At 39.7% G+C, this 14,623-nt stretch overlaps 1 protein-coding gene across 4 annotated transcripts in view; it reads right to left on the bottom strand.

Moving 5' to 3' along the window:
- aplp2 (amyloid beta (A4) precursor-like protein 2) overlaps positions 1 to 6,560 on the bottom strand; it is a 46,874-nt gene extending 40,314 nt beyond the window's left edge. For 2 of the 4 annotated variants that reach the window (XM_063005277.1, XM_063005279.1), the window contains exon 1: positions 6,334 to 6,557. In XM_063005277.1, the coding sequence (XP_062861347.1) occupies positions 6,334 to 6,405 (72 nt within the window). In that variant the 5' untranslated portion in view covers positions 6,406 to 6,557. Of the gene's footprint in view, positions 1 to 6,333 lie in introns of all 4 variants that reach the window. The other 2 variants (XM_063005280.1, XM_063005278.1) reach the window with 2 other exon arrangements.
- Between the last annotated feature and the right edge of the window lie 8,063 nt (positions 6,561 to 14,623).

Here is a 14,623-nt window from a genome sequence, read left to right as displayed (position 1 = left end):
TTGACGTCGACCAAAGGGGTTTAGATAGAACACATTGATAGCTAATTTATATTTATCACCTCAACTGCATCAAATTACATTTTAGTTGTACAATGCATTGTGACACCACTAATAAAAACCCTAATACTATAGTCTTGCAAGTACCATTTTTTAAAATTGAAACCATTCTGACATTTTAAGTGCAGTTTTGATTCACTGAGCAGAGGGCCCGGTGGCAGGAAAACATGCTCTGTACAAACTGTACAGGTAGCCTTGGGATAATATTCATAAGAGCATGGAAAAATGGTAAGAAGGACGGGGTATTACATCCTGCTAGATGATGAGGAAAAGCAGAAAGAACAGAGGTGCTGTGTGTGTGTGTGTGTGTGTGTAAGTATTAAAAAATGTGTGGGTGTAGGTGTGAAAGAAAAGTGAACAAATATAAACAAAGTTGGGACATTTTGTTCATTCTCTTAATCCTTTATAGAGAATGATTTACAATGTTTTGGCTGATGACTGTATTTTACATGAAGTTCTCTGTACAAAAGACAAAATGTGCAAAAGCACTCATCTGTCATGGTATTAGTGCCCACAGCATGGGTGACTTACACCAATAAGCCATAACATTAAAACCACCTCCTTGTTTCTACACACAGTCCATTTTATCAGCTCCACTTACCATATAGAAGCACTTTGTAGTTCTACAATTACTGACTATAGTCCATCTATTTCTCTACATACCTTTTTGGCCTGCTTTCACCCTGTTCTTCAATGGTCAGGACCACCACAGGACCACCACAGAGCAGGTATTATTTGTGTTGTGCTGATATGAGTGGATCAGACACAGCAGTGCTGCTGGAGATTTTTAAATACTGTGTCCACTCACTGTCCACTCTATTAGACACTCCTACCTAGTTGGTCCACCTTGTAGATATAAAGTCATAGACGGTCGCTCATCTATTGCTGCTGTTTGTGTTGGTCATCTTCTAGACCTTCATCAGTGGTCACAGGACACTTGCGCACGGGGCACTGTTGGCTGGATGTTTTTGGTTGGTGGACTATTTTCAGTCCAGCAATGACTCCATAATCATGGCTGTGTCTTATCCACTCATAGCAGCACAACACACACTAACACACCACCACCATGTCAGTGTCACTGCAGTGCTGAGAATAATCCACCACTCAAATAATACCTGCTCTGTGGTGGTCCTGACCATTGACTAAAAGGGTGAAAGCAGGCTAAAAAAGTATGTAGAGAAATGTAGAGATGGACTACAGTAGAACTACAAAGTGCTTCTATATGGTAAGTGGAGATGATAAAAAGGACAGTGAGCGCAGAGACAAGGAGGTGGTGATAATGTTATGCCTGATCAGTGTATATATGTGAAGACACCACCCACACAGAGGCATTTGTTGGGAATTTAGAAAGACATATGCTGCAAGGTGATGGCAGTTTTAAAGAGGTCAGTTTAAATCCAATACCAAAGAAGGTAAACAAGAAAACAACTGTGCTAACAACCAAGAAATTCAAGAATGAAGTCAACAGGTGCTTAAATACAACAAATCCTTCAACAGTGTTTAGGATTTAAGACTGGTAAAAGGAACACCAATTATCTTCTATATGCAGAACACAACACTGTAGAATGTCTATCTTATTCTACATGTGGGAAAGTACATTAGATTCAAAGACACAGAGCAAGTGTGCTTGACTGGCCTGCCTGCAGTCTAGATCTGTCTTATATGGAAAATTCATGGTGCATCATTAAGAGGAGAATTCAACATGGTGACCAGAGTCTGTTAAGCAGCTGGAGTCTGGTATCAAGCAGGAATGGGCAGAAATTCCACCAGCTAAACTGTAACATACAGTAGTATCCTCATTTTCCAAACAATTAAAAGGTACAATGAATACCTTTGTCCCAACTTTTTTGTGTTGCAGGCATCGAATTTTACATTTAAGAGAGAGAACCAGAAGCCAAGCTTGGTTGGTATTAAGACCTACAGCCATTTGAGAATATGATCATAAATTATTTTAAAAGAATGTAGCAACATGATTTGCAATCCGTTGCCAGGCTAAATTAAATGGTGTACATTAGTGGTTTTCACTGTGTAGGAGTGCTATTGCAGAACTCACAAGATTTGTGTGTGGTACTGTAACAGAATGCTACCATTGCAACAAGTCCGTTCATGAAATTTCTTCCCTCCTAGATATTCCACAATCAACTGTGTGTTGTTCCAAATCTTCTCTGGCACGAACATCAGCATAAAAACTGTATGCCAAGAGCTTAATGGCATGGCTCTACAAGACCGAGCAGCTGCATGCAGGGCTTACGTCACCAAAAACACTACCACGCTTCGTATAGAGTGGTGCAAAGCATGCCACCACTGGACTTTGGAGCAGTGGAAACAGTGTTCTGTGATGAATCACGCTTCTCTATCTGGTGGTCTGATGTACAAATCTGGGTTTGGCTAATGTCAGGAGAACGGCATCTGCCTGACTGTAAAGTTTGATGGAGTAGATCAAACACTGCCCTCCACACATTTACATTTTTGGCATTAACCAGACACTTTCATCCAAAGCGACTTACAGTACTGTGACAGTATATTGTCTAAGCAATTGAGGGTTAAGGGCCTTGCTCAAGGGACCAACAGTGGCAACCTGGCAGTGGCGGGGCTTGAACCAGCCACCTTTTTTGATTACTAGTCCTGTACCTTAACCACTAGGTTACAACTGCCACACACACAGCAAGTTGTAGCCCTCAAGCCACAGCAGTTCCACTGTTTCTGTGACTTCAACTTGATTTTAATATTTTTAATCTGGTCTGATGCACTTATATTTGTTCTTTATGTAAATTGTGGTAGGCCTGTCTACCTTTTAGTTTTACTGCTAGACATTTCTTCACTGATCTGTATGATGATTTAGTAGTTTCTGAGTGGTTGTAGATGTGGGGCTGGGTTTCTTAGGTTGGCAATCAACTATAATTTGTCTTTATCCAACCATCTGGATAAAGCCAGCAATTGCATTTATTTCACCACTGTCGCAAATGATCTTTCAAATTTGAAACAAGAAGATTGACTAGCTTTTATTCTTCTAGGTAGCCAATCCTCTTGGTGACTTATGTGTTTTGGATCTCCTTTTCCTGTGATCTAGGTCAGGCAAGCTTTAGGAGAGGAGTTATTTGAGGCACTTCACAGTTCCTGACAGGAAAGGTCCTGCCCCTCCTCTCAGCAGTTGCAGCATGTCGTGCCATATCCAAACAATATTTCATTGTGACAAGGCTTGATTACAAATTAAGTGCCTTCCAGACCGTTACAAATCCTTCGCAGAAAAGATGTTCCAGCAAATATAATCCACGGTCAGAGAACAGAAACACTTAATAAGTTTAACTTTTACAAAAGGGTGGCTGGAAAAATCCTTTTCTCCAAAAGGATTATGACATCATGACTTAGGTTTGCAATACTGCACCTGAACAAACCACACAAGTCCTTGAACAATATCTTTTGGACTGATTAAACTAAAGCAGAATCATAAGAGCTGTGCATAAACAAAGCCTTCAAACAATAACAGAGCAACAATGAAAAATGCAGGGTCAAGCTGTCTCAAAAACAATGTGAGAAACTGATAAACTTCTGCAAAACATGTTTACATCAGGTTATGGTTGCTAGAAATGGTTCTGCAAATTTTGACCCAACTGGCTTATGAGTTCTATTTTGCCACCTGAGGTTACTTGTTATTTTTTATAGAAGTTGGCAAAGACCACAATTTTTATTATTTAAGCCCTCAAAGAATAAAAGGACAGTGTATGACAGAGCAATTTCAGACCAGCAAGGTTGCAAAATAAAAACCAACATGCATTTGTAATTTTACCACATGGGCTTGAAAATACCTGAAAACCCCCTCAGTAAACACAGTTTAGCTACAAATGTACAAAGTTTAAAATAGTGTTCAAAAGCACATCAATGCAAAGATTGCAAATGCAAAGTCAGCATCTGTCATGGTATGGGAGTGTTATGGTCGATGGAATGGGTTATGTGAACATCTTTAAGAGCACCATTAGCTGAGGGGTACATAGATATTTTGGAGCAACGCATGCTGCCCTCTAGACGTCTTTTCCAGAGATGTCCCTGCTTGATCAGGCAAGAAAATGTCTGGCTACTTCTTTCATGTCTAACAACAGACTTCACTGTGTGGAGTGTAGACGTGTAGGTGCTAGGCTGAGATTGTAGTGACATGGTAGGCTGCGTTGTACATTAATTTAGTGTATCAGGTGCCGCATCATATACAGGGTTTCGAATCACTGACCCAACAGGTTGATTGTGAAATTAAAGATATAAAATGTCAAATATTTGGGGCACAAACATTAATGTTATGCTCCACATTTGTCATGTATACATATACAGATGTACAGTAGATCGAAATTCTTTCTTCGCGTATGCCAGCTTGTTTGGAAGCTGGGGTCAGAGCGCAGGGTCAGTCATCGTACGGTGCCCCTGGAGCAGAGGGTGTTAAGCTGTAGCTGCTTGGCAAAGCTGGAATTCAAATTCTCAACCTTTCGGTTGATAGCCCAAAGCTCTACCCACTAGGCTACCACTGTCCACTATTATACTTAAGGTATGACTTAAGTATAATACAATCACATATTTATTAGACAATTAGGGCGGCACGGTGGCTTAGTGGGTAGCACTGTCGCCTCACAGCAAGAAGGTCCTGGGTTCGATCCCCAGGTGTAGTGGTCCAGGTCATTTCTGTGTGGAGTTTGCATGTTCTCCCCGTGTCTGCACGGGTTTCCTCCGGGAGCTCCAGTTTCAAAGTTCAAAAACATGCAAGTGAGGTAAACTGGAGATACAAAATTGTCCATGACTGTGTTTGACATTAAACTTGTGAACTGATGAATCTTTTGTAACGAGTAACTACCGTTCCTGTCATGAATGTAACTAAAGTATGTAAAACATAATGTTAAAATCCTCATAAATAATAATAATATTAGACAATCAAGACTACAGTAATGGCAATTATACATAGCTAGGCAAGGTTTAACAATGTTTCAATTTTAAGTAAATTCTATAAGTAAATCCCAGAAACATTTGAATCATTAAAATGGCTTTCATATACAATTCAACATTTTGCTATAGGATATACATTTAATTCAGGAACCATCACTGTTAAAAAAAAACTGATAAGACTGACAGAGAAGACAATTTATTTGTTATTCGTTCTTGCAAGGCCCATTGTAAAACTAATTTCCATAAAAGTTCTCTATTACTTACTGAAAGCCAAGCTTGCTATAGTTGTATTTACATATTCAGGATTTGAACGTCATGTTTTACACATTCATGACAGAAACGGTAAATACTCGTTACACAAGATTCATCAGTTCACAAGTTTAATGTCACACAGTCATGGACAATCTTGTATCTCCAATTCACCTCACTTGCATGTCTTTCAATTGTGAGAGGAAACCGGAGCTTCCAGAGGAAACCCGGGCAGACACGGGGAGAACATGCAAACTCCACACAGAAAGGGCCCGAACCGCTCCACCTGGCAATCGAACCCAGGACCTTCTTGCTGTGAGGCGACAGTGATAGCCACTGAGCCAAAAATGTCTTAAAATTAAACCGCAAACAAGGTTAGACAGTGGTTATCGAGCATCCTTACTACTACTACTACTTATTTACTACTACTTATTTATACTTATTATTTATTTATTATTTTTATTTATTATTATTATTATTTTTTATTAAAAATTATTTATTTATACTTATTTACTACTACTTATTTTTATTTATTATTATTATTATTTAATTATTATTTATTTATTATTTATACTTATTTACTACTACTTATTTTTATTTATTATTATTATTATTTAATTATTATTTATTTTATTATTTATACTTATTTACTACTACTTATTTACACTTATTATTTATCATTTGTTTATTACATTTATTTATTTATTATTTATTTATTTATTTATTATTTATTACTACTTATTTATTACTACTTATTATTTATTTATTTATTATTTATTTATACTTATTTACTACTAGTAAAGGAGAACCGTTTGGTTCGGCTACATAGCCCTACGAATAATTATTTCTATTTCGCTTTACTTAGGCATTAAATAGTTAATAACAAACATGATAATCAAGTCGAATTGTTATTTAAAAATTAAGCTATATTACAGAAAAAGACAAAAAAAATTACACATGGGTTGCCCCTAAAATTGTACCTTATCAGATTTTATCAACTGGCAGACAAAAATGTTACTCTACAATACAGACAACAACAAAATGTAAAAATATAATGTCTATAATTCGCCCTAATTATTAAAATGAACATGTTTAGTAGCTTACCTCGATATATCCAGCCATGCTAGGAACGACGATGCCCAAAATCAGGACAAACATTGCTGGGATTGAACGCATCTTTCCAAACTGTTTCTCACTTCTCTTTAACTGAAACGATCGATCACAGCGTACACTTAATAAATCAATCACTGATTACATTTATATTTTGGCCAATCTTCGCTTACAGAGAAACAAGGTCTTATTTCGCTATTCCACAAAAATGGCACCAATCCCGGAGAGTGCCCTTGTATGTGCGCAGCGGATCATGGAATGTACAGCGACGTATCCTCTCATTCCTCCAATCAGCGTTCAGCACAGCGCTCAGACGTAAAGGCGCGCCTCCTACTGACTGCATGTGGTATACCAAAAATAAAGTCATACGTCATAAAGTACACAATCGGAAATGCAACCCATAAAGAACATTGTGATGAATAATTATAACCCTCGTACAGAGCTAGATTCAAAGTTAAATGAAGTCTTTAGCAGTTAAATGATACAGCAAATGTACAAAGCAAGTCAGTGAAGCAGTAGTTTATAGTAGCAGGATATGTTAATACTGTTAATACTGCTTTGTCACAATGTCACAACTAAACTCCTTCATAGTATTGCTGATCTTTAAACCTGCTGCTAGTTTTACCATCTAAAGCTGGGTTACAACATCACAATAACACCCTTAATTTGTTTCAGCTGTAATGTTATTTCAACACCTCTCATAGATGTGTTCAAGGCATGTCACAAACATGGTGAAAACGTGAAGACGTTTTCCACAGCACTTCAAATCCTACGTTTATCACAGCAGCATGAAGGTTTCTAATGCAATATTATCTGAGAACACAAAGGTATATTCATTCAACAGTGGTCCTCCCCTCCTGATTAACTAAATCTTTTTACAGTATTATGACTGGTAGATGGGGAAAGACCTAAATTACGTGCATTGAGAAATGTTTTGACAATTCTATACAATACTGTGCAATGAATAAGCTCCTTGAGAACCAGCTCCATGTTAAATGGAAACATGTAATGTCTCTTTCCTGTGGTACATTGTTGGATTTAAGGAGGTAACCATGAACCTTGAAAAGGTAAGTGCGATCACAAATTGGATGGTGATGCAATGACCCATCCTTCTTTTTGGATGAAGAATCTCCTTATCCAAGCGCTAATGCCCATGTATTTCTCCATGGCCTTGGGTTCAGGGGCTGATGAGGAAAACAACTTTTCCCAAGGTGCCATGGTTCCTTGCTTGGTTGATATCACAGTCATTGGGGCTTTGGACTTAAAAGTTAAAATACTCCAGGGAACTATTGACTGGTTGATTGACTAATGAGACTTTTAGGTTCCCTTAAGGAAACTAAATGTGTCAATCCCTGGGTTGTGTTGTTGCAACTATGGGAAGCTTAGTATAAAAGGTAACTCTGGAGCCTTCAAGGAGCAACTCCAGGACTTTGGCCAGAGCAGCAAAGCTAGAAATGGCAGGTTAATCCTTGAACTCTTTAGACAAACCCTCCTGAGAGATGGACATTAATGCTTCTGAGTTTCACTGACTCTCAGCTACTATGGTACGAATCTCAATGGTGTAATTGGCAATAGAGTGTCAGTCCTGACAGGTACAGAGGTAGAGTGTGTCCATCATATGGTGTGGGTGTATTGGAAGTGAACCGTATCAAAGAGTGGCATGGAGAGAGACAGGATGTGGCTCAACAGACTTTACCATATGAGGTGTGCTCTGGGAGCAGGGTATAAAGCCAGTTTCTTGCTGCATCTGATTAGCCAGTTTCTGCTACCAAACTGTGCTGTCACACTTAGAGTTCGCCAACTTGTTATGTCCATAGCAGGGTGACAATTCTTTGATGCTGGGTTGACGATTGAGACAGGACACATGAGCATAAGATCAGCAAAGTTTTATTATGTTCTGTTAAACAGGTGAAGGTCAAGACAGATCAATACAAAAAGGGATCATACAATAACAATATGACAAATCAAAAACAAGGGGTGTGGATAGGGCAGGGGAACAGAAATGAAAACAAAACAGAGTGCACATAGAGCATCTTCATTGATATGACAGTCCAACATTTATCTAAAATTAAAAAATATTAAAATTCTGTGACTCAGTATTTGCACCACTTTTGGTAGAGTTATTCATTTTAGTATTATCTGCATTAAGAACTAACTTATGGTTATGGAGGGCAACTTGTAACTCATTAAAGCAATGCTAAAGAGATTTAGCAACAAAATGTGCAGTGTCTGCAGTGCACTTTACACCCAGTTACAGAATAAACAATGTCATCATGCAAATTTAGATTTAACATTTCCAAAAACCACACACTGCTGTCTGTACATTAGGTAACTCTGGAACTATGCATTGTGCAGTCTTTTTTAAAAGCAGTGAATGATCAACTGTATTAAAAGCATTTGAAAGATTAATTAAAAGGGCTGCAGAGTGCTTCCTCTAAGGGTAAAAATAATGTCATTTGAAATAAGAGTGACAGCAGTAACAGTGTTGTGCTTTTCACTAAAACTAGACTAGTGTGTGCTTAGTGTGTCTAAGAATTTCTATCAACATATCAACAACTCACAATCAGTTAATGACTTTTAAGTTTGGCCTGGTTGGTTCTGTAGTTAACACGAAGAATAAAACAAGCACTTACATACGTAGATGACTGTACCTCTTCACCCTGAATTTCTATGAAATTGGAAAAATGGTTGTATTCACCCAAGGCTACATTAGATTTGCTCACAGTGCATCTTAACCAAATTTCAGATGATACCAGAATATCAAGATCTGTTTGAGTTACCAGGATTTTCAGCTAATCCATTTTTCCTTGCTGAATAATACTTTACTTTACTTTACGTTAAATGAATAAAACCCAAACCTTTCAAATTCCTAAAATGTCAAGGATTAATGATAGGGTTTTAAATGGAAACTGGGACCATTAATGTTAATGAGGTTATTTACAAATACATTTTAAGAACGTTGTCGTTTACAAACGATGCAGGAAACTGCATTGTTTAATAAATGCTTTTCCAACAGCTGTCACTTAATTTGAATTGGAAGTGAAGCTACAGATCTTTCTCACTGAATTGAGACTCACCCTCAGCCATGTTAGTGCCTATGCACTACTTCTAAGAACAATTTTACATTTACATTTTCAGTATTTAGCAGACGCCTTTATCCAAAGCAACTTACATTACAGTTACATTATACAGTCTAAGCAATTGAAGGTCAAGGGCCCAACAGCTGCAACCTGCCAGTGGTGGGGCTTGAACCAGCAACCTTTGGATTACTAGTCCTTTACCTTAACCGCTAGGCTACAGCTTGTAGCTTGTACATGTAGAACAGTACAGGTTTTTAACGCATTCCTTCTAATCAAGTTGTATCTAATATCACGATTGCATTTTGCTAGTTCTACTGCTGCTGACCTCAAATCCTGAACACAGACACATGCCCCCTTTGACACGTATGCTGCAGGCGAGGGCTTCTTTTTCACAAGTTAATGCGGAGAGCCGTATTGCGCCATAGAATCACACACCGATCTTTAGCATTCCTACAGTTCGGATGAGCCAATTATTGTCTGTACATTCACCTGGTCTTTCCAAAGCAGAGCTTGGATTCAAATTTGCAGGTTCCAGATGTCAGCTCTGGTGTGCCAGCGTGTTTACAACTGCATTCCAACCGAAACAAAAAAAAAAACCTTTTTAAATCTTTTATATTATTTAATTCATGAAAAATGGAACAAGTACAAATAGGATCGCTATGGAGTCTGACTGCATGTTAAACTCTGCACATCTTTATTTGTGGGACTTTATTTAGTAACAAAAATGTTATAAATATTGATGCATTTGTAGATGTAGATATGTTTACGGTGTTTATGTTCATGTTACTGTTCCACAGTACCTTCACTTTACTACATGACATTGTTTTTTTATTAAATAAAATACAAAGACTTGTTTATATGAAACTCTGGACAGTGGTAGCCTATTGGGTAGGGCTTTGGGCTATCAACTGAAAGATTGAGAGTTTAAATCCCAGCACCTTGAGCAAGGCCCTTAACCCTGTCTGCTCCAGGGGCGCCGTACAATGGCTGACCCTGCGCTCTGACCCCAACTTCCAAACAAGCTGGGATATGCGAAGAAAGAATTTGATTGTAGTGTACACCTGTATATGAATATATGACAAATAAAGCCATTCTCTTCTTTTCTACTCTATGTGTTTTCAATTATTGTGTAGACTTTCAATTATCTTTCCACAAAAACCAGACAACTGTAAACAGCTTTTTAAATTGCTTTTATAAGAGGCTCTTTTAGGCAGACAGGTTTAGTGCTAAGCAGGTTCTGGACTGCTTTGCTTGGGGGGGCAAAGACACAATTTGGGGGGGCAATGCCCCCCTCAGCCCCCCCTAGCCCCGGTTCTGGACTGCTTTGCTTGGGGGGGGCAAAGACACAATTTGGGGGGGGCAATGCCCCCCACAGCCCCCCCCTAGCGCCGGCCCTGGTGCTAAGGCAGTATAGCAACCACAGAACCAGAACCTGATGTTGGGGTGGGGTGTTTAGATAATTGCATTTTTTTTCCAGCTGCCCATCCGTGATGCACTGACGCCCTCTTGTGGACCTCTTACGAGTGAGCTGGCTCGCATGACTGAGTTTGTGTGGGCAACAACCCTAAGCTAAGGTTGTGTGGAGTGGAATTGAATCTGGCATTGGAGTACCCTCTATTCTTTTTCGTTTTGTCCCTTTGAACATTGGGAAGCATGAGAACTTTACTCTGATTAAACACTGGAAACACTGGGATGAGAACCAGTAAGCAAAGGGTAGTCTGGCTCTACCCATTCACAGCAGCACCATAAGGCAAACTCAGGAGGAAGGCTGGGTTGCTGAATTTTTGCCTGGTCATGGGATTTCCCTGGCATGGTGGATTTTTGGGTAGTCACAGCTGTAGGGCTTCACTATCCCCTTCTTCTATTCACATCTCTTTTGCATTAAGAAGAATGCCTTTATTTGTTATATATACATATACAGTACAATGAAATTCTTTCTTCGCATATGCCAGCTTGTTTGGAAGCTGGCGTCAGAGCACAGGGTCAGTCATTGGACGGCGGGCCTTTCTCAAGGGCCCAACAGTGGCTGCATAGCAGAGCCTGGATCTGGACCGCTAATCTTTCAATTGATAGCCCAAAATTCTACCCACTAGACTACCATTCCCTTAGTGTTAGGGCTGTTCTGAAGATCATCTGGGACTTCTGGGAGTCCAAGGTTAGCCATCACTTTCTTTCCTGGATCACCATGGTGGCCATGGCTTTTGCCACCACCTGTACAGCACATCTTTGTAGACAGTGAGAGATCTGTGATCCCACATACACCATATGGACAAAATGTTTGGATACCTAACCATGAGCTTGCTGGGCATCCAAATTCAAAAATAAATGGTATTAAAACTGAATTACCTTTATCTTTTTAGCAGCTATCTTTAACAGCTACTCTTCTGAGGCTTCTCACAAGACTTTGAAGTACTGTATGTCTGCAGGACTTTGTGCTTATTCAGTCAAAGAGCAATTGTATGTCCTGAGCCCTGACCTCAGCCCCATTAAACAGCTTTGAAATGAGCTAGAACATTAATCAAGGCTTTCTTGACCAACATCAGTGCCCAGTCACACAAATGCTTTTTCCAATTTTCCTCCCAATCTAGTCATATCCAATTACCCGATTGCATTGCGCTTCCTCTCTACTGATGCTGATCTCCATCTCTGTTTAAGGAGAGCAAAACTGACCAACATGTGTGCAGTAGCCAACTGCATTTTTTCACCTACACAAGGCAAGTTTATATGCGGATCAGCTTTGTGTACAGAGAGCCGCACCCTGATAAACGCATTATTCCTTGACTCTGTGCAGGTGCCATCAATCAGCCAGCAGAGGTCATAGTTGCATCAGTCATGAGGAAGTCCCTATCCAGCTCAATATCCCACCCCTATATGAACAACAGGCCAATCGTTGTTCATGTGGCCACTCAGCCCAGCCGGCAGGCAGAGCTGAGACTCGATACGATGTATTCGAGATCGCAGCTCTGGTGTGCTAGCATATGTTTTTACCGCTGCACCCCCTGAGGCACACAAATGCTTTTTGACTGTGCACAAATTCCCACAGACATACTTTAAAACCTTCTCAGAAGAGTGGATGTTGTCACAGCTGAAAAGATCATGGTCAGGTGTCCGATTTTGGCCATAATGTGTATGTAAAAATACCTGTTTTTCAGGTTGGATGTGACGATGTATGTGAATCACCTGGACGCACAAACCTCAATAGGACTGAATGAGTGAGCATTCTAAATAAGTACTTCCTCAATTCTTTGCTCAGAGCACGTAATTCTAATATGGGACAAAGTTCTTGAATGTCATTTTTCGGAATGAGGAAGTTCAGGTGAGAAGCTGTCTAGCCACTCGTTTTGTCCTTGACAGACTTTTCCATTTATAGCAAGATTTTGCAATCTCTGCTATTACAAAAGGCCATGATATCTTCAGATTTACTACAGCATGCTTCATCATGTCTGGCAGCTCAGCACTTAGAAGCAGTGAGGATCATGCCTCTCCTGTGTCTTTTGTGGGCTCCATTGCATTTTGGGAGTGGGACATTTGGGTGAAAGGGATGAATGTGTAGTCTTCAAACTCATCTTCTACCTTGGAGAAAAGAGATTTGGAACATTCCTTATTCTTTTCTACTTCATCTTCTTCCTCAGCTTCTTTGAGTAAGGAGGGCAGTGGGACATAGACATTGAGTCGGTTGGCGCACTCCAATACTAAGGGAAGCCGGCCTTACGTGACGTACTAGTCTGCAGTGCAGGCTATTCATGGCTAAATGTATGCAGTGTTCACATGAGCTGGAATTTACTACTGCTGCCTGGGCATGTCACAGCCCCAGACATGCAGATCAGATCTGGTATGTGTCTTTGTTTCTTGCAAGTGCACAACCATGTAGCTGGTGTGCTAAACAGTCAGGTTACACCAAAAAATTCTGCCTCAGAACAAATTATACAGTGTGTTGTCTGAATAATTAGTTTGCTGAGAGAACAGACTGATAATGGATTAGTTATAAACAGCAGTTTGTAGTGTAATGGTTAACTGGCTGGCGAACTTTGCTAATCCAAATCACTCTGTTGTTTGAGAACAAACTGTCTGGTTTGAATTTACCTGGACTATGGTGAAGATCTGGGATAATTTATCCTCACCTTTGTATAGCCAGTACCGACTGAGTTTTTCACCCCACCTGTTGGCAGCAAAGCTGGAAATACACAGGCTTCTGGAATTAAGCAAGAATGGGGTTTTGAATGACTAAATGATGATGCGTCAGTGCATCGTATATGACAGGCGGGACACACAAATGTCATGACTGTCGGCCAGCCAATGGGCTGGCGTAGTGGTATAGGGTTCTGAGGCATATGCAGGAGGGCGTATTCCATAGTGATACCGAAACAACAACAAGAGAACTGGTCTCAATGTGTTTGATCTGGGCAGAGCCTGTCTGTTTTTTTTTACCTGGTTGTAGGGGGAGCTACAGGTAATGTACTTTCTTCTACTGTCCCTTTAGGTTCTGTAAAGAAGTGGCACTACCTAGTGGCTGCATAAGGTACCTACACTATGACCATTATGTCTGTAATATGTTCTCATTGTGAAAGACATGTTAGCATTATGTCAGCATTATGTCAGATGTTACAGGAAGCAGGACTCACAACTACAGTATGCAGTACGTGAACCAAGACAAAGAGATGAAACTGTGACAATTTCCTACCCAGGGGAAAAACCGAGATGTTTTAAGAAAAACGGCACGCTAAATCAAATTTTAACAAAATCCTAAAGTAATTTAATAAAATGTCATTTCAATTGAAGCAATTACAGAGATATACTTGGTACAAGAATACAAACCTAACCCCAGACCCCATACTCTTTATTGACACTGTTATCTGATCATTACTTTTATCTGTTATCTGTTATCTGATCAGTACAAATTGTAAAAATCTAAATAAAGGTTTTCTATTAACATTATATTTTATTACCATTTGGATAAAGCAATGTCTTGGAATGTTACAGAATACATCAGAAAACTCACAAAAAGGTGCTCGGGTGGCGCAGTGGTAAATTACGCTAACACACAAGAGCTGGGATTTCGAATACATCATATCGAATCTCAGCTCTGCCATCCGGCTGGGCTGGGCGCCTACATGAACAACGATTGGCTGTTGTTTACAGGGTGGAAAAGCTGGACTGGGTTCCTCTAACAATTACGACCTCTGCTGGCTGATTGATTCGCAGAG

Source organism: Trichomycterus rosablanca, chromosome 11 (genome assembly GCF_030014385.1).
Source record: "Trichomycterus rosablanca isolate fTriRos1 chromosome 11, fTriRos1.hap1, whole genome shotgun sequence".
NCBI lineage: Eukaryota > Metazoa > Chordata > Actinopteri > Siluriformes > Trichomycteridae > Trichomycterus > Trichomycterus rosablanca.
Note: the sequence above shows the minus strand (reverse complement) of the source record. Positions and strands in the feature narration are given on the sequence as shown.